Below are 19,751 nucleotides of genomic sequence, written 5' to 3' on the forward strand. Positions count from 1 at the left end.
GTGTCATATGCTATTAATAATAATAAAAAAAAGAATTGAACATTTCCTAATTCAACCTTCGACTTTTGATATATATGTGCCTAAAAAATTCTTACAAGTTACCGTAGCTAGTCCATAAAACCAGAGCCGCCTCTGTTTTGCGTACTGAAAACACTCTGAAGTTCATTGCTGACACTACACTTTTCTTCAGCTGTCTCTATTACCTTTCAACTTTCATCAACTATAGTTCTCTTTATTTTCTATCATTCTCTGCGGGTAAGTCTTTGGAATCAATCTTATATTTAAAATATGTTTTCTGTTCAAAGAGGATTCTTTGGAAATTATGACGATAGGAGAGTTATGTGGTTTTTAGGTTTTTTTTGTTTCATCGATTTTCTCTTAATTTATTTTTTTTCTCTCCCTTGATCTATTCTGTCATTTTTTATTTCCATTCGTTTCCTTTTGTTGTTTGCTTTTGAATTCGGTTCAAAGATTTTTAGTTTTTAAACCTTGATGCTCTCAGTTTTACTATCATGAATGGAGTATCGTGCTATGTTTTGGAGTGTAAGCTTTTCATGAAACATATTTTTAATTCAATAATTTTCAACATAAAAAAGAATAGAGTGATGGATCTATCATAAAAATATAATTTTTTTATAAGAATGTTATATAGCTAGCTTAATCCAAAATTATCAAGTATATCCAATTAAGTTTACATTCATGACTTTTGGGTTCTAAAAGGTGGGGTCTGTTACCTTTTCCTATGACACTAGAGATGAAATCTTGTAGGTATGATAATGAAATTTGTATATTTAGCATGTAGAAGGAACATAGGATTTATGGTGTTGATAATTTAGTACACCAAAGAAAGAAATACACCTGTGATCCTCCAAATATGAACATTTGACAAAATGCCCCAAAAATCCCCTTTTAGTAGGAGCTGCTTGCGCATTAATTTCTTTTAGGTTTAATTACTCTGTTGGTCTCTCTAGTTTCATCGAATTTTCAATTAGGTCTTTATACTTTTTTTCTTTTCAATTAGGTCCTTATACCATATCAGATATTGTAACTAATTTTCTACCGTGACAAAAACGTTGAAATTAACGAAATATTATGTTAAACTATATAGAATATTATGTTAAACTATATAGAATATTCAGTCAAGTGTTATGCATATTCGTTTTGCTTAATGGAATATTCCGTTAATTCCAGTGTTTTTATCACAGTAGGGACTTAATTTCAAAATCTGATATGGTATAGGGACTCAATCGAAAAGAAAAAAAAGTATAGGGATCTAATTGAAAATTCAGTGAAATTATAGGGACTAACAGAGTAATTAAAACCTTCCTTTTATGGTATTGATTGTCAGTGCCACAAGTTTTTGGAGACTAGAAGTCCATATTTTTCATGATTCCATTTATAAAGACAATTTTTTAACTGGCTAATCTTTGCACTTATGAACACTCTACAGAGTATTTGTTATGGATTGCTACGATGGTCATGGCATTCATGATTTTATTCTTCCCAAATATGAAGATTTATTCAATGCATGTTCACCAGAGAATTGGTCGAGATGGGAATTAACTGCCCCTAATGCAAGAGAGGTGGAACTCAGTTACATTGATAAATGTTTCATTGAAAAGATTGATCTCGGAGCTTCTCAGCAGGATAGTTCAAGTGTATGTGGACCACAAGCTTCTCAACAAATGGCATTTTCGCACAATGAGCCTAATTATGAGCTTCAGGACCTATCAAGTTTTGAACAGATTGATGACATTTTTGTGTATAAGCGTAACCTCTGGGACTAATCATCTAGATTCTGTGACATGCTTTAACTAGTTCAAATTGAATTGCTCTGTGGTGTTTTTGTTGCATTCCAAATTTCGCCAAATTTATCTTTATCCTGGGAGCCAATGTGGACTAACACAATCATACTTATGGTTCCCAGAACTGTATAAGCATGAACCTGTTATGGCATGGTAAGAGCTCCCATTTTCCTTGATCATTCTGTTGTGGAAAGGCTTTAATTTTTCACTTCTCATTGCATTATCACATGTAACTCGCAGAGACGTTCAATGTTCACTTGATTATGATAGGACAGAAATTTTCAGTTCGAAATGATTATTTGTTTTCTTACAGCATCATCTCTTATTTTGCATATTGCAGGGATTCTCTATTTGAAGGTCCTCCCTGTGTAGAAAACTCACAGAGGTCCTTTTTCTTGTGCCCTGAAAAATGTTGCTGCAATATACCTGGTGATGATTCTATACTAGATATTAATTTAATGTATCAAGTAACTTTGAAAGTTATCTATTATATTTGGATGAACACTTGAACAAAATACCTGAAAAAATATGCTTCTTTTCGACAGATCAATTGCAGAAAGATTTTGAGGCTTCAACGTTTGTTCCATGTGACTCAGAATCTAAGGATTGTCTCGATGTAGAGGTGATAATCACCTCTTGACTAGTAGTTGAAAAGTGTTGTAACACTTTGCTTGATAAGATAGAAATTATTGACTCGAATGGAAGAGCAAATATTTTCCTAGTATACCCAAATGGCTTATACTTATTTGACAAATTGACCTAAAGAGGGGAAAGTTTCTATTAAGGATTTGAATTTTTATGTTTCCATGGTAATTTTGTTAGCAAAATGATGTTTCATTTGGTAATTTGGGTACCTCACTTGTTTATTAATTGTTTTGCAGTAGTTTGGGTTAAATACATGCCACTCTAGTACTTTTTGTATTTTATATATTCATATATGTTCAACCAAGATTCGATGACTGCATCTATGGACTTGAAAATTAAAAGGCATTGTGTTTTCCAATGTTGAATATCACATTCATATTTTCATGCTTGGAGAAGCTATGATTTGAGACAGAGTTAAGATTATTCTCTTTTCAAGACATCCTTTCGATCTTTGATTTTTGCTGAGAATACAAATATTCTTGCACCGTCTGACCTATCCCTTGCCACTTGCGAGTACTTAAATGAATGTTCCATCCTTCTTGGTATAGACAGAAGAGAAAAGAGAATATATGTATGGTTTATCATATTTACATAATTTCACTTTAAGGCTTTAAGCAACTAATTGTATCTCTTTCTCTTCAAGGAACCTATGTTCGAGGAGTTGGATGCTTTCGAGTGGTGCAGTAGAGATGAGACCATGGATGAGCAGTTCTCTCTTGAGGAATCTATACTTCAGAATCTTGAGACAGTTATTGTGCAGGTAAACCGAAATCAATGGCGTCTGATCGGATGAAATAATGAATAATGTATGTTGCTGATTTGTTTTGTTTTCCTTTTGCTATGACCAGTTCAATGAGAAGGCACGGATTTGTTTCCGAGATGCTTTGAACCGTCTTGCCCGAAATACAAAACAACAGGCTGCAGGAGAGAATCAGAATCAAGATCTCTACATGGTAAAGGCAATACCACAGGCAGTTCACGGTTTAACCGAGAGGTATTTGATTTGGTTGTTCTGCCTTTCTGTTATGTTCTTATACGCCTTAAATTCATGATGTTATCATCTGCCAACCATTTAAGGTATATCCAAAACATAGAGAGATTTACTTTTACATTTTTGTTTTTTATTTGAATAAAAGACGTAAGTGAAACTCGTTAAAAAGACACTTGATAAGGTACTTAAGTGTTCAGCATGAACTATGATTGAGATTTATCTTTTTCATTCTTTTTTTACCTTCGAATTATTATTCTATTTAATAGTTGATAAAAAAAAACCCTGATATGATGGCAGTTTGGTTTAATTGTAAAGTCAGAACCATGGTTTTAAATTGCTGTGCATAGGCGCAATTGTGGCTGAAAAATTGCTGTTGTGGTGTTCACTGCATCGGCATTGCAGCAGCAATTGCAGCACTATCATGTTCTGCCACAATTTTTTGTCCACAGTGCCCCAGCAACCGTAGCTGCAATTTAAAACAATGATCAGAGTAAAGTAGTGGTGATAAACAATAAAAACTATTCTGGATAATGGTAGTCTCCACATTGAACAATGTTTTATCTCTGTCCAAGCAAATTTCAAGTGGTTACAACATTATGTTTAGGTCTGAGGAAAAGGAACCAATGGAATCAGAGACAAACATTGTTGATAGAGCAGTTGCAAATCTCTTGTTCAACAAGATGGACCTTAATTTACAACATGTTCTCTTACAACAGTCTAATAGAGACGAGAAATAGCTGGAAATAAAGGTCTTTGGGGGAAGTTGCTAATAAAGAAACTCGAATCCGGGGCACAAATTTCGCCATCCCGAGCCGCAGATGTTACAGGGGTATGATGCCAAGGTTCCAAGCAATGAAATCACATTGAATATGCGCCTATCTTGTAAATAAATGTCATTCATGCTAAAGGTTTGATTAGGTATTGTTATTGTGAGCTTCCTAGTAGTAGCTGAATAAACAAGAAAAAAGAAATTCTAAAATTCTAAATTCTGAATCCTTTATAGTGTTAATTCGAGATTCCCAGTAGTAGCTGTATCAATAGCTCAATTTTCTGCTTGGGAATGGGATGTATTGAGTGAATTGATTATTGATTAACTAGCTATAGCAACATAGGGTCATGATTCTCAGATTAAAACCTTGTGTATTATTCTACTATTCTCCATGTTGAATATTGTTCCTTCTTCATTTTTCCTATTAAATGTATTGTTTATGATATAGATTAGTGAGAAGAGTAATCTTTATGTAAGAGTAAGATGCAAATCTAGGTTAATTCATGTGAGTACTTCATTAGTAGCACTAATATAATAAATATTTTCTCCCAATTTTTTTTAAAAGGGTAAAGTATACTTTTTGTCCTTGAAGTTTGGTAAAAGTTTAAAAAATATTCTAAAGTTTTATTTTATTTTAATTTTGTTCTAAAAATTTTTTATTTGCATCAAATATATTTTCGACGGCTAAATTTTAAAAAAAATTAAAATCAATCTAACAATAATGCATGAAATTATGCTTGTATTGAAGGGTTGTTTTTGTGAAATTGTTGTTGAATCGGTTTTAAATTTTTTAAAAAATTAGCCGTCAATGGTATATTTAATACAAATCGAAAACTTTTAGAATAAAATTGAAACAAAATAAAACTTAGAAATATTTTTAAAACTTTTATTGAATTTTAGGAAAAAAAATATACTTTATCTTTTTTAAAATAAAATATGTTCTTTACTACCTCAGAAGAATATTGTGCTTACTCCATCATAAATACCTGAATTTGACTTTAACACAATCTTAAATTTTAGAATAAAATTGTCTTGGATAAAAAGATAACTATGTTTTTACCAAGAGAGTAAATGCAAGAAGTATACTGTGATAACTTTGTTTAAGTTAGAACTGACACATATTTGTGGGTGTCCATTAACTGAAAACAATTTAAAATAATCCCTTTTCAGGATAAATATCTTGCTATTTTTAAGTAAACGCTGCCATTTCTTTACAATTAAAAAGGGGGCAAAGAAGGGAATGAAATAGAATATTGCCAAAGTGTCAACTCCTAATAGAATATTGCCAAAACTATCTTTCTGGAGACCTTGGAAGTTAAACGCTTCCAAGTTCCAACTTTTATTTATTTTTATATTTTTATTTTCGTTATTCTTCATCTAATTTAATAATTAATAGCTTTTTTTTTGGGTAAATACAACACAAGTTTGTTATAAAATATTGTTTTGTAAAACTCTTTTGAAATTCTAAATAATAATTATAAAGAGTGATTAAGTAATTAATTTATTAATATATTAAGGAAAAAAATTGACCTGTACTTATTTTGCTCACCTAAAGTGTAAATGTTACCGAAAAGCAAAAGTAAGATGTTACTATTAGATTATGTAGTGGCACATTAAAATTATTGACCTAATAATATTTAAACTTTTTATTTGTAAATTTTACTAATTTATACAATTTAGAGTAATCAAATCATATTGTGTACCATATAATGTAATCTAAAGGTTAGATTGTGATGACGGTGTATGTTCTATGTTTTAATTTCTTTACTTTTTTTTTAAGGGACAATAAAAATTAACCAACAAAACTTTAAAATTAGACAGTTAAAATCTAAATTGTTACAGATTCAAAATTTATGTTTCTAATTATTCCTATTTTTTTTCTTCTTGTTGATCATATTTATTCCTCGCCAGACAACAGCAATGACATACTGCTGCTTTGCTTACGTACATATGGTTTCCAACGGAAAAAAGTACAGCTCTAAGCCATTACTAATTATGTTGTTTTTTATATGAATTAATCAAAATTGTTATTTAACTACAATCATGTTTTTCTTAATACGCTGCACCCAGATTGGAACCTTGGTGAATACAGAGAGTATTGAAAAGGAATCATTTAGTGTTGTGTGGATGAGTGTATAGTGTAAATGTATTGTAATACTTAGAACTTGAGAGTTGTCTATTCTATCTGATCAAAAATAAAAAATAAAATAAAAAACAATAAATTTTAATAACCTTCTTACATTCTTCTATTATTATTACCACCTCTTAAAATAGAATTACCACAAAAGAATTGAAACTAAGAAGCTTATAGAACAATAGAGAACTGATTTATATATTTACAGTAATAGTCACCTATCTGGCTATCTTTGTTTGGCTCATCTTATTTGAAACAGAACCAAAACAAAAAAACAAACAAGTTAACCACTTCTCACAAATCTCTTGATAAGAAATAATAGAGAAGCAATCTAATTCAACTAATACTTTAAATACCTAACCAGAAGTCAGTACCATGAAAACGAAAACATGAAAAGAAAAAAGGATTAAAATTACTAAATCAACCATATATCAAAATCATAATTAAAACCCCCTCAACGTGGAATCCACAACTTAAAGAAGTTTTCTTCACACCTTCTATAAACTCCTTCCAAATTCAACAAACCACGAAACCATTAATTCAACCGGAATTTCCCCCTAGAAATTAAATATAAACCTAATTAACCACAAAACTTTCCTTTATTCCTCATTATTTCCATTATCTCGACTTAAGTAATGGCACCACAACTGCCGCAGCCCCAGCCGCCGCCGCCTCCGCCTCCAAAACCACCAGTACAAAGAGAAGATTCAGGCGCCACGGCAAAGAAGAGCTCGGCTCTCAACATGCCGATCTCCCTACAACCAGCATACAGCAAGAGAAGAACTCCTTCAAGATCCGAAAGATTCTTTCGAAAGTTCAAGTCGACGTTCCGATCATTACCCATCGTGGTGCCGCCGTGTAATATGCCAACAGTCCCCAGGACCCGTCCTGGAGACCTGCAGATACACGGCGGCAAGAGAATAACCGGTACGCTATTCGGCCACAGAAAATCTAGGGTTAACCTTGCATTCCAAGAAACACCTAATACTCTCCCGTTCCTTCTCTTGGAGCTGGCTATCCCGACGGGAAAGCTGCTCCAAGACATGGGAACTGGGATGAATAGAATCGCCATGGAGTGCGAAAAGCAGCCACGGAACGATAAGGTTGAACTTGTTGACGAACCATGTTGGACGATGTTTTGCAATGGAAAGAAAATGGGTTATGGGGTGAAGAGGGAACCCACGGATGAGGACCTGAGCGTGATGCAGCTTCTGCATGCGGTGTCCATGGCGGTCGGCGTGCTGCCGGAGGAGATGTCGGACCCTCACGACGGCGAGTTCTCGTACATGAGAGCGCATTTCGAGCGCGTGGTTGGGTCCAAGGACTCTGAGACTTATTACATGACGATGCCTCATGGGAACAATGGACTTGAACTTACTGTGTTCTTCGTGAGGGTTTGATTGGAGAGAAAAGTTTGATTGTTTTTGTTGTCCATAGGATCTTTCGGTTCCACAGGCTAAAGATTATTTCATTAGAAATTTTAGTTTTGTTTAAAAATTTACTGATCATCAATAAATTATTGTATATATAAAATAAAATTTAAAATTTTATCACTTATTCAAATGGAGGAGTAAATTTTATTCTTTTGATAACAAAAGAAAAATTACACCTCAGCTTTTGTGGGGCAATGTTTTTTCCCAATTTTGCTACCATTTCCATACAAAGCGTGGCTGAAATGTTAAATATGAACGAGAAATATAGTACAAAGCATAGTTCTTAAACCAAATCGAACCCACCAATTCAATTGGGTTAATCGAAAATCAATTATTTGACTAATTTAATTGACCTCAAAAATTACTTGACAAAAAATTAGTTAAAGAATTGGCCGAACTGATAATTAATTGGCAAATTATTGGAATTGGCCAATTCATTTAAAAATTTCTGGTTCGGTATCAACTTCTTAAAATGGCGCCATTTAATCTTTTTTAAAAAAAAAAGACGCAGTTGCCAGCCTTATTCCACTCTTTTTTTCTGAAAAATGAAAATTGAACATTCATTTGGAGAACTTAGAACTTTAGTTCCCAAACACAGTCGGCAGCTCCGTGCCCCGCAGCCCCCAGCCACCGTCTGTCTTCGTAGTCATCGCCAAAGTCTTCTCCGACGAGAACCGCGTTGCGTGTGGAAAATCTGTTGTTATCGTTGGAAGCTCTGTTGCGTGTGGAGGCACTGTCGCCGTCCTAAAAAGCTGTGTCGCCATCGTAGAAAGTTGTGTTACCGTCGTTTGGAAGTTCTATTGCTGTCGTCGTCTATCTTTTCTGTTCGAGCTCTCTGTCTCTGTCTTTGCCGGTAGTTTTTACTCCTCTGTCGTCCGCCATCACTCCCCTTCATCCCTCGCCGCCGTAAGCTATGTCCTCTAATTTGTATTGTTTTTAATAATATTGAGTTGCTAATTTTTAGAATTTTTTTTATAATACTTTTGTAGTTTTGTTAATAATATCGGGTTTTTATGCTGAATGTCTGAATTGCTGAATGATTTTGTCAAATAGTTTTTGCTGAAGTTAATTTCGTTCATAGTTGTTTTTGTTGTATGTTAAAGATGGAACAATTACAATGTGATCAATGGTACGAGTTGCGCCTTTGATAAGTTGAAAACTTGTTTGTTAATGTTTCTTTTGATAGTAGAACATTATGTGTTTGCCATTACGTGTGTTTTGATTTATTTTTAGTTATGAATTTTGATGTTTGAAGTTATTTATGAACTTTTAATGTTAAATTGTGGATAATTTATTATGTAAAATTGTGAAATTTTAAATTTTATTAAGTTAAAAATTATTGAATTTAAAATTATATATTAATTTTTTAATAATTTTATTTAATATTTAATTTAACCGGTTGAACTTCGATTAAATTTCAATCAAACCATTAAACCCATAAATCAATGACTTCATCAATTTATTGACCAATCCAATTCTCACCATATTATTGACCAATCCATATGTAAATAACACTGTTAATTTTTTTTCAAATTTTTGTACTTGTTTTACTTAATTTCGCTGCGTTATCTATTGATTTTTTTTATCATTTATTTTGTTTTCAATCAAAATTTGTAAATAACTTAAGTCTTCGTGAAATCAATTCTTAATTCTGTCACATCATTTAGTTAAAATTTTTTATATTAGAGTGAATACATTTCGATGTTATTCTTTATAAATTTATGTGTTATTTTATATATCAGATATGTCGTCTTCTTCTTATACGTAAATATCACTGTTGATTCTCTTTTAAACTTTTGCATTTGTTTTATCTAATTCCGCTGTATTATCTATAGATTTGTTCACTTATTTTCTTTTTTATTAAAATTTGTAAATTTACAACTCAAATCTTCATGAAATAAGTTCTTAGTTCTATCACATTATTTTGTTGAAAATTTCAATATTAGAATGAAGACATTTCGGTGTTATGTTCTAAATTTTTATGTATTGTTTTATATGAGATAAGCATTCAGTTCATTAAATGTGATATTTTTTAAAAAGATTCAATATTTTGTGTCATGTTACTGAATTTTCATGTCAATTTTAAGTAATTTTGGTGTTATATATCTTGTTTTATTTTATAAACTCAATGTGATCTCTTAATATGTAATTTATTTTTTACATTTTATGTCATTGTGTTTAAATTTCGGTGTCACTTTAGATAAATTTTGGTACTATTTTTATTTCTGCCAAGAATTTAATCCAATAAGTATGAACTTATATCCATTCAACTAAATAAGATTGCAATACAATACAAATATGTTCATTCAAGTCTAATATGAAAAGTAATGCTCCTAAAAAAAGAAATAAGAGCAATGAAAAAAAAAGGAAAGAAGAATAATAAATAAGAAGAAAAAATACAACATTAAAAAAGAGATTTTTGTGTCAAAGAAGAAGAAATAACTGTAATAACACATGAAGAAAAGAAGGAGATGAAGAAATAAAAATAAAGCGCAGCAATAACAATACCAATAGAAGGAGAAGAAGGCGGAAACAACGACCAAAAAAAAAAAAGAAAAAAAAATTGTGTAAGTGAGTTTTGTTATATTTGAAATAACTCAATTAGACTTGGTTGTCAAAAAGATTTGGATGTGTGTAGTAATGCCACAATAATAGTACTAATAGAAAAAAAAGAGAAAGCAGGAACAACGCAGAAAAAAAAGAAAAAAAGAAACATACACTAATAAAAAGAAAAAAATCTGTTGGTGATTTCATGCCTACTTTGTTTGAGTGGATTTTATTAGATTTAAACGAACTTAATTAAATTTAGTTAAAAAAAAAAAAACTTAAATATGAAGCATAATTATTTTAGTATACATATAATATGATTGTTAGCAACTAATTTCGATCGTTATATTAGCAACTAATCTAATAGCAAACTCAATATCCCTAATATGCCATCAATTTTGGTAACTAAAGAATCAATTACTAATATGTAACTGATATATTGGTGCTAATTAGCGACTATATTTTAATTTCAATCACAGACTATATTTAAAATGTACCAAAATAACTTGGTCACCTTTTAAAGGCAAGGTTCTGAAAATCGGATTGGACCGGCCGGTTTGACCGGTTTAACTGCGAACCAGCGATACAAACGGTCCGGTCCTCCTACAGAAACCGTCTTGAAAAGAACCGGAAAAGAACCGTCGAACCGGTGACCGGCCGGTTCTGCATAAACGACGCCGTTTTGTTATAAAAAAAAGAAACCCTTAACCCGACCCGACCCGTGGAGCACCCTGCACCCCGCTTTCTTTCCCCGAACCCATTCACTGCTGAATCATATTCATCTGAGTGAGAGAAGAGAACAGAGAAGACTGAACCCTAGCCGCCGAACCCTAGCATGCCACCGCGCCCTCCTTCGTCGCCGCGGTCACCAGTTAACAGCGCAACCGCCAGCCTGGTCGTCAGCCCAAGTAACCCTCCTTCTTCGCCTGGTTCCCTGCCCAAGTAACCCTCCTTCTTCGCCTGGTTCCCTGCCCGTCCCATTGTCTTCATCGTCGCGCGGTGAGTGACTCGTAGCCTGCTCATCTTTGTTCTCTGCCTCTGTGAACTTCGACTTGCCTCTCTGAACTGACTTCCTCTGCTCATCTTTATTCTTTGCCTCTGTGAACTTCTTTGTTAGTAACTTGGTTTGCAGCTCAATTTCTGTTTGTTGGTAACTTGGTTTGCAGCTCAATTTCTGTGTGTTGCTCAATATCTGTTTGTAGTTCAATTTCTGTGTGTTGCTCAAATTTCTGTTTTGTAGCTCAAATTTGTTACTATTTTGTACTTTGTCAATGCTGGAAACTTACTTGATTTTGCATATTTGTTGACTGGCTGAGTTTCTCAAATTTGTTCTGCATTATTATTAATGTTCATTGTGTAGATAGAATTATTAATGTTTATTGCTGTGGCTGTTTTTAATTTCATATATGTTTTATTAATTTTAGTTATGGAAGATAGTATTAATCAAGAAGCAACTGCTGATAACAATGCTTCTTCTGCTATTTGTTTTCCGAGTTGCTATTTTTCATGTTATTTTTTAATGACTATTTGATTTCTGGTATCTCTGAAGATGTTGATTGCTGGAATCCTGAAATCTTGAAGCAAGAAGTAATGTTTCCAGAACCCGATAGTTATGAGCCAACCATAGAAGGAGCTTTACCAACAAATAATATCTGTTCAATTTTTATTAATAGAACCTGCAGATTTGAGTCTATGGATATTTCTGATTTAGCAGAAATCATATCTTTTCTTTTCACATACCAGAACTCTATTGGAAACAACAATAATCATATTGTACCCTTAAAAATTGTTATTTCAATCTGTTGATTGCTTACATGAAGTATCTGTCTCTGGTTGCACATTTACTTTGTGCTTGGGTCTTGTTCAAAATACCTCGTGTTCAAGAAATGAGTTCAAACAATTGGTAGCTCAGATGCTAATGGTCATATCTGACTTGGTGCGAGAAAACAATGTTTATTTAATTTAGTGTCATCACTGCCTTGCTAATGCTAATGCTAATGCTTTGTTACTGAATGCTCTGTTTTGAACTTTTGATATGTTGTATAATGTACTAATTTTGTTGTTTTTAGTGTTTAATTTAGTGTGATCACTTTTTTGCTAATGGTCTGTTTAATTTAGTGTCATCACTGCCTTGCTATTGCTAATGCTTGGTTACTGAATGCTCTGTTTTGAACCTTTGATATGTTGTATAATGTACTAATTTTGCTGTTTTTAGTGTTTAATTTAGTGTCATCACTCATCACTGCCTTGGTAATGCTCTATTTAATTTAGTGTCATCACTTCTTTGCTAATGCTAATGCTTGGTTACTAAATGCTCTATTTTGAACTTTTGATATGTAGTATAATGTACTGATTTTTGCTGTTTTTAGTTTTTAGTTTAGTGTCATCACTGCCTTACTGAATGATGTTGCTAATGTACTGGTGTTGCTGTTTTAGTGTTTTATAATGTGTTGCTATTTCATTGTTGCTATTTGATAATATACTGGTGTTGTTGTTTTAGGGTTGCTGATGTATTTTTTGATCTTTTAAGATTTATATTAGACTATAATTATATTTTATGGTGTTTAATTATAATTTATTTATTATTTTATTCTAAAACGGTTTTTCTAGTTGAACCATCGGTTAGATCGGTTGGACCAATGAACCAGTGAACCAGTGACTAGAGCGGTTCGATGATCGGTCCGGTTCTCTGAACCTTGTTTAAAGGTCATGCAGATGTTACTAAATTAGTTTTTAAAATATAAATTGGTCACAAAATCTATCCCTAATATTCTATTTAAAAAAAAACAGAAATAAAATACACTTTTAATATTTAAATTTTTTTTAAAAAAATTTATTCAAATATAAAATAACTTTTGCCTATTATTTTTTTTTTAAGAAAATAAAAAAAGTATTTTTTTCAAAAACTAATCCAAACTAACTCTAAATTATTGTTGATTTTAATAATCTTAATAGTTGCACAACAACAATAATAACAACTATTAGTAGACATTATTATAGTTTACAACTCTATTATTCAAAGTACTAAAATTGGACCATTTAATCATATATTAATCTGCAGATCAAAAAGTAAATAAAAAAATTTCTTCAGCTTCACACAGAACTCACCATATACCTATAATGTAGTCAATTATTCATGTGAACCAGTTACTCAGAAAATTAAACATGATATTCAAGATCTGGATCCATGTGAACCACCGACCCACATCGGGCAAAATTATCATGCACTATCATAAACAAGATTATACTCACAACAATATTTAACATAAGCTTCATGTAGGAAAGAAGAGAAAACAAAAAGAACGAGGTGAAAGAAAGATTTTACATTACTGATTTCATATCCAGCAACCAACGTTGATGTGTTGGAAAATATATATATTAATATATTTTGTACTTCTAATTAACATTTTTATGCTTGATTATATGTTATTTACATCACAACTAATCAGATTGGACATCAATTTGAGCTTTAGTGAAAATTTGTGCCCGTGTAATTGTTCAATTTTCTACGCTTTTGTGTTTGGATCCCAATTTTTTTTGGTTTGTAGAAAAGCTAAGAAAATTATATATAACTATTATGAAGATCATTGGTGCTGAATCACTAGAAAGAGGTCAAATATTGCATGGAAATTGCAAGAGTGAAGGAATAACTTCAATAAGAATGTCGTGCAAGTATACTGAACAAATGGTTATATTTTTAATAATAGTAGTTCATTGTAAAAAAATGGCACACTTTAAGGTTAGCTAAAATAATAAATAGTTTAATACGGTATTATCTTTGGTCATAATTGTTAAAAATTTATTGTTTGCAAAGGTTGTTCCTTTTTCAAATGACTATATAGATTTTAGATGGAAATAGTTGAAGGTAAATTTAAGAAATAATTCAGATAGTAATTTTGTATTATTTATAATTTTGTATAAAATTAGACTTGACATTTCAATTTCTTTGATTTAAAGTTGTATAGGAATATTAGACAGAGTATATAAATGTGACTGTTCTTGAAAAAAATAAATCGAAGATATTGAACAAAAAATGATAAAGGTGCAACTGAAAAGAAGTGCAAAGACAAAGATCAAGATGAATGGCATAGGACAAAGTGCACTTTCATAAGACTATCCAAGAGAACTCGATTTTAAATTATCGTCTGAGTTCTTCATTTGCACAATGGTCGTCTCAAAATTTAGAGATCACTTGCGCTTACCACAATTCATCATCACAGAAACAAGCTTCAAACAAAAAGACATTGAACTTCTGATTTGTTTATTCAAGGTATGCTCAAGACATTAAAACAATGTTACTAAAAAAATCATAAGTTTGTTATGATTATTATTATCATTTGATTTTAAATCACTTATTTCAACTTACTAAGATAGTGAACTTCTAGTTTCTATCTTGACTCAGAAAATTATTGTATGTAATTCATAAAATCGTAAGACAAAATATCGTACAATAATATATAAAAGAATAGGGATTCGCTAGGGAGATAATGGACTATTTGTACAATGGCTATTGAGTTATGAAATGAACATCCCCTATACTATTTAGAATAACCATCCGAGTACAAGGGAAAAATGTAACACTAATAATTATATCTCTAATACTCTATAAATCTCCATTGTACACATTGTATAAATATCTCATTGGCTCCTCATACTTTCCCAAAAGAATAACATTGTTTAATTTTTGCATAAGATATTTTTTTTATTTGTTTCATGTAATATTTTATTTTGGAGTTTATCGAAAATCGAATTTTAGTCTTTTTGGATATAGAACTCTGATATCATGTTATAAAATTATTCATTCCAAAAGTTTAAGTTGATAGAAAAAGATAATATTAATGACATCTCTAATAGAAACAAAATGAGAAAAAATATGTTCATGCAATAGGAATAAGCCACAAAAATGTAGAAAACTATCGTATAAAATGCAAAAATATTTTGTTTTTAAGATCAACTATTAAAGTAACGCTCTAATAAATTCAAATAAAGGAAAATCATTAATATTATTATCATCATCATCAACAAAAATACGATAATTAGTGCTTATAGAAAAGATTCAGAGAAGTATTCAATCGCATTAAAATGAAAACAAGAGGAGTTTCTTCAAAATGCTTACACAGAAGACCCAAGTCGAGAAGGAGAGAACACCGATCATAAGAGAGTGAGAGGTGGATATGAGAGTTTAAAAAGACATACTTATTTTAATCCTTTCGCATTATATTTTAGTTTTGTTCATCTCTATCCAAATATAATATTAGAGTTTATTTTAGTGACATAAATATTATTTTTTAGTGTCTTTATTTTATCTGTCCCAATATTATATGATATCCTGTTTCACAAAAATAAATCAATTATTCTTCACATACAAGTTATTTTACCATACAAGTCATTTTTTTTAAATTACTCTCATGTGCACGTCTTACACAAGCACATTTCACGTGCCTCTTAATTTAACAGATATCAATCAACACGCACATTCTTCTTCGTGCCGTCACTGCACGTGCTTCTTCTTCTCTTTGTTATCGTCGTCACCAACACCACCACCACCTCCTCCTCCTCTTCTTTCTCTTTATTTTTTCATTGGAATTTCTTCTCCTCCTTCTCCTCCTTATTATCTTGTTGTTAAAGATAATGAATAATTCAAGTTCAGATTATCAATTGAACCAAAATGAAATTGATTATTGTTTTGAATCTAATCAAGTAGCTGAGGTGTGGTTCGATTCTAATTAATTTTTTCGTTAGTAGTTTATGATTTTGTAGGTAAATAATGTTTAATCATTGATGGTTTGAATTGAATGTAATGTGAAAGTTCTGCATTAAAGAAAATATTTTTCTATATTTGCAGCAAATTTGGGTGTAACACGAAGATATTTGGGTGTATTCTTTAAGAATTTTTGGTGTATGTTTGCTGATAAATTCTGCATAATTCAAAATTCTTCTTCTCCCTCTTCCTCATCTTCTGCTGCTTCTTCTTCTTCTTTTTCATCATCATCATCATCTTTTTTTTTTCTTATTCATCTTTTTTTTTCTTATTCATCTTTTTTTTTCTTGTTTTATCTTCTCAAGTTTCTTCTTGTTTTACTCTTTTAACAAGAATAAAAAAAATCAAATAAAGAAGAATAAGAAACACATAATGGTACAAAATTACTTGGAAAAGGATAAACTTACATTCATTCAACTAAAAGAAAGAAAGAAATAAAGAAAAAAAGAAAAAAAATACAGCATTAGAGGAAATACTTTTCTGTATTTGCAGTAAATTTGGGTGTAACACGAAAATATTTGGTGTAATACGAAGATATTTGGGTGTATTGTTTAATAATTTTTAGTGTATATATGCTGATAAGTTCTGCATAATTCAAAACTTTTCCTCTTCCTCCTCCTCATCTTCTGCTGCTGTTTCTTTTTTTCATCATCACCATCTTCTTTTTTTTATTCATCTTTTTCTTTTTGTTTTACCTTCTCATGTTTCTTCTTATTTTACTCTCTCACCAACATTACCTCCTCCTCTTATTCCTCCTTTTTTCATTAGAATTTCTTTTCTTCCTTTCTTTTCGTCCTTCTCCTCCATCATCAAACATCAGTTATCTCGTTGTTGAAGATAATGAATAATTCAAGTTCAAATTGTCAATTGAACTAGAACGAAATTGATTATTTTGAATCTAATCAAGTGGTTGGGGTGTGCTTTGATTCTAGTTAATGTTTTCGTTAATAGTTTATGATTCTATTAGGTAAATAATATTTTTTGTTTGTGAAAATTATTGTTCGTTGTTGATGGTTTGAATTGAATGTAATGTAAAAGTTCTGTAATAAAAAAATATTTTTCTGTATTTGGGTGTAAAACGAAGATATTTGGATGTATTCTTTAAGAATTTTTGGTGTATGTGTGCTAATAAGTTCTGCATAATTCAAAAATCTTCTTCTCCCTCTTCCTCGTCTTCTCCTACTTTTTCTTCTTTTTCATCATCATCATCATCATCTTTTTTTTATTCATCCTTTTTTTTGTTTTATCTTCTCAAATATCTTCTTGTTTTACTCTTTTAACAAGAATAAAAATAAAAAAATCAAACAAAGAAGAAGAAGAAACACATAATGGTACAAAATTACTTGAAAGAGGATGAACTTATATTCGTTCAACTAAAAGAAAGAAACAAATAAGGAAAAAAAGAAGAAGAAAAAAATGCAACATTCAAGGAAAAACTTTTCTGTATTTGCAGCAAATTTAGGTGTAACACGAAGATATTTAGGTGTATTGTTTAAGAATTTTCGGTGTATGTGTGCTGATAATTTCTGCGTAATTCAAAACTCTTCCTCTTCCTCTTCTTTATCTTCTGCTGCTGCTGCTTCTTCTTCTTCATCTTCTTATTTCATATTTTAATAATTCTTCTTGAAAGAAAAAAATCAAACAAAGAAGAAAAAATACATAATGTTGCAAAATCAATAAAAAATGAGGGAAAAAATGCAGCAATAACAACAGTAATAAAAAAACGACGACGATGAAGATGAAACACGCGAAAAAAATGAAAAAAAAAAACACAAAGAAAAAGGAGAGAAGAATGAAGAGGAGGAGGAGCAACGCGAAGTGCGCTATGGAAACCAAAATGCGCATTAACACACTCGTATGGATGAGCGTTCTTTTTGTTGAGTTTGGCCCAACTTATAAGATTTATAAACCAAAATCACTTGTATGTGTAGTACTTCTCAAAATAAATACAACTTTAATTACTCTTGTTTTATTTTAACCGTACGGCTAGAAAAACAAAAAAAAAAACTTACTTTATTCAATATTCATTCATTATTACTAGAATTTGTTTATTTAAGATTCATTAATTATTACGATAACTAATAATTGCTAAATTAGGTTTATCACCAAATATTTTCGTTACTTTAATTACTATTATCTTGCTTAAATAGAATTTTCTTTGCTTTCATTAAATAAAAACCCCTTAAAATCAAATCAATTATGATATACCCTTCTTTGAAAGACGATGACCTGAGTTAGACTCTAACCACATTGATTTTGATGTGATTTGATTTACAAATTATAATTCGGTAGCTAGTGCGACCTAATTCTTAACGAAACATAAACATAATAAACACTTAAATTGCACTGCCATCTTACCTTTGCTAAATCAATAACAGCATGTTACTATTCTTCATAAACAACTAATTATTGTATCATCACAAATCCAAAGGCAAAACTGGTACACACTCACACTAATAACTAATGATAAAACTTATAATTTTGTTGGTTACAACAATTTAAAAATTTTGGAGAACGTTTGAATAATGAAGTGCTCACCTGGTTTATGTCAATGTTGAACATAGTATGAGTGAATAAAATAGTTTACCCATAAGAACCAATCTGCTTCAAATTATCCATACATTTTAAAAATTAACACACGGTGTTGAAAACAAAATTGATCTCACCTTGATTGATCGTTTTAGCATTTCACAACCACCTCATCTGCTTGTTCAATATATTTTCCAAATAATAGAAATTTTTACAAGCACACATACAAGACGATAATCCAAAATCAAATTTTGCCAGATAAGACATGGACAGAGACATTATATCTAGAGACATTGAATTAGTATATTTTGTGTTCGTCTTGACAACAAAAATACAAGAACGCAACTTATTTTTTATTTTCTTTTTTATTATTCTTGTTAATTTTTTATAATTATATTTTTTATTATTATATTTTTTCTCAAATTGGTTGGATAAAAAAATAAAAATAAATTAAAATTTCATAATATATTTTAATTTATCACCAAACAAAATATAAGAACACAAAATTGTGTCTTTATCTTTTGTGACTTATTTTCAGTATCTTATCTGGTCCTGTTCTCGTAAACAAACGCAACCTTACTTAATTATCTTGGCGTTGACTCATTATTGAAGGTTCATTTTCTATTTCCTTTGCCTCTTGTGGAGGCCATTTAATACGCATCCAATATGCCCTATTGCGTGGAGCTCTAATGCATAAGAGTTGCATTTCAAGGATTCAATTATTTGTTTTAAAGAATATAATCAAAACAACAATTTTTGGCTTGGTATATTGCTTCAAAGTTCAAAATAATTGTTTATCTTGCATTTTCATTAAATTCACATAGTTTGAACTCTCACGAAACCCTACTGCTACTCTACGCTAGCACAATAGCACCCATAAACTTTTCCATTGCTTATATTAAAAGCATTTTTTCTTTTCCGGTTAGACAATTTGACTGATAAAAAAAAAAAAACCCCGAAAAAGGGGAACCAAATTGTACTAAATATAATTTAAATGGTGAGATAAATTATGCAAGTGTATTTCTACATCACAAATAGCTCATTGAATTGCTGCCAAATCAGCTTTATTATTCATAAACAACTGACTAAGGGTGTGTTTGGGATTCACGTTGGAAAATAAAAAAGCTCGTTTGAACG

The 19,751-nt window shown here is 30.9% G+C and overlaps 2 protein-coding genes and 1 long non-coding RNA gene across 4 annotated transcripts; all 3 read left to right on the top strand.

Annotated features, from left to right (window-relative positions):
- LOC112707636 (protein LNK3) lies at positions 1-4,575 on the top strand. Of its 2 annotated transcripts, none has more exons than XM_025759464.3 (7): positions 1-255; positions 1,451-1,762; positions 2,146-2,234; positions 2,351-2,427; positions 3,094-3,210; positions 3,299-3,444; positions 4,046-4,575. In XM_025759464.3, exons 2-7 carry the CDS (start codon positions 1,461-1,463, stop codon positions 4,176-4,178), a joined length of 864 nt encoding a protein of 287 aa, XP_025615249.1. In that variant the 5' UTR covers positions 1-255; positions 1,451-1,460; the 3' UTR covers positions 4,179-4,575. The 2 variants fall into 2 exon arrangements, with proteins under 2 accessions (XP_025615249.1, XP_025615250.1); XM_025759465.3 differs by having other exon boundaries at positions 79-255; positions 1,451-1,958.
- Positions 4,576-6,357: 1,782 nt separating this feature from the next.
- Positions 6,358-7,838, top strand: LOC112708458 (protein MIZU-KUSSEI 1). The gene has a single exon (XM_025760608.3). The coding sequence runs from the start codon at positions 6,980-6,982 to the stop codon at positions 7,742-7,744; it is 765 nt and encodes a 254-aa protein (XP_025616393.1). The 5' UTR covers positions 6,358-6,979; the 3' UTR covers positions 7,745-7,838.
- Positions 7,839-11,057: 3,219 nt separating this feature from the next.
- LOC112707638 (uncharacterized) lies at positions 11,058-12,193 on the top strand. The gene is made up of 2 exons (XR_003156114.2): positions 11,058-11,323; positions 11,874-12,193. It is a non-coding gene; the product is annotated as an uncharacterized lncRNA (long non-coding RNA).
- Positions 12,194-19,751: the final 7,558 nt, after the last annotated feature.

This window comes from Arachis hypogaea, chromosome 8 (genome assembly GCF_003086295.3).
Source record: "Arachis hypogaea cultivar Tifrunner chromosome 8, arahy.Tifrunner.gnm2.J5K5, whole genome shotgun sequence".
Classification (NCBI taxonomy): domain Eukaryota; kingdom Viridiplantae; phylum Streptophyta; class Magnoliopsida; order Fabales; family Fabaceae; genus Arachis; species Arachis hypogaea.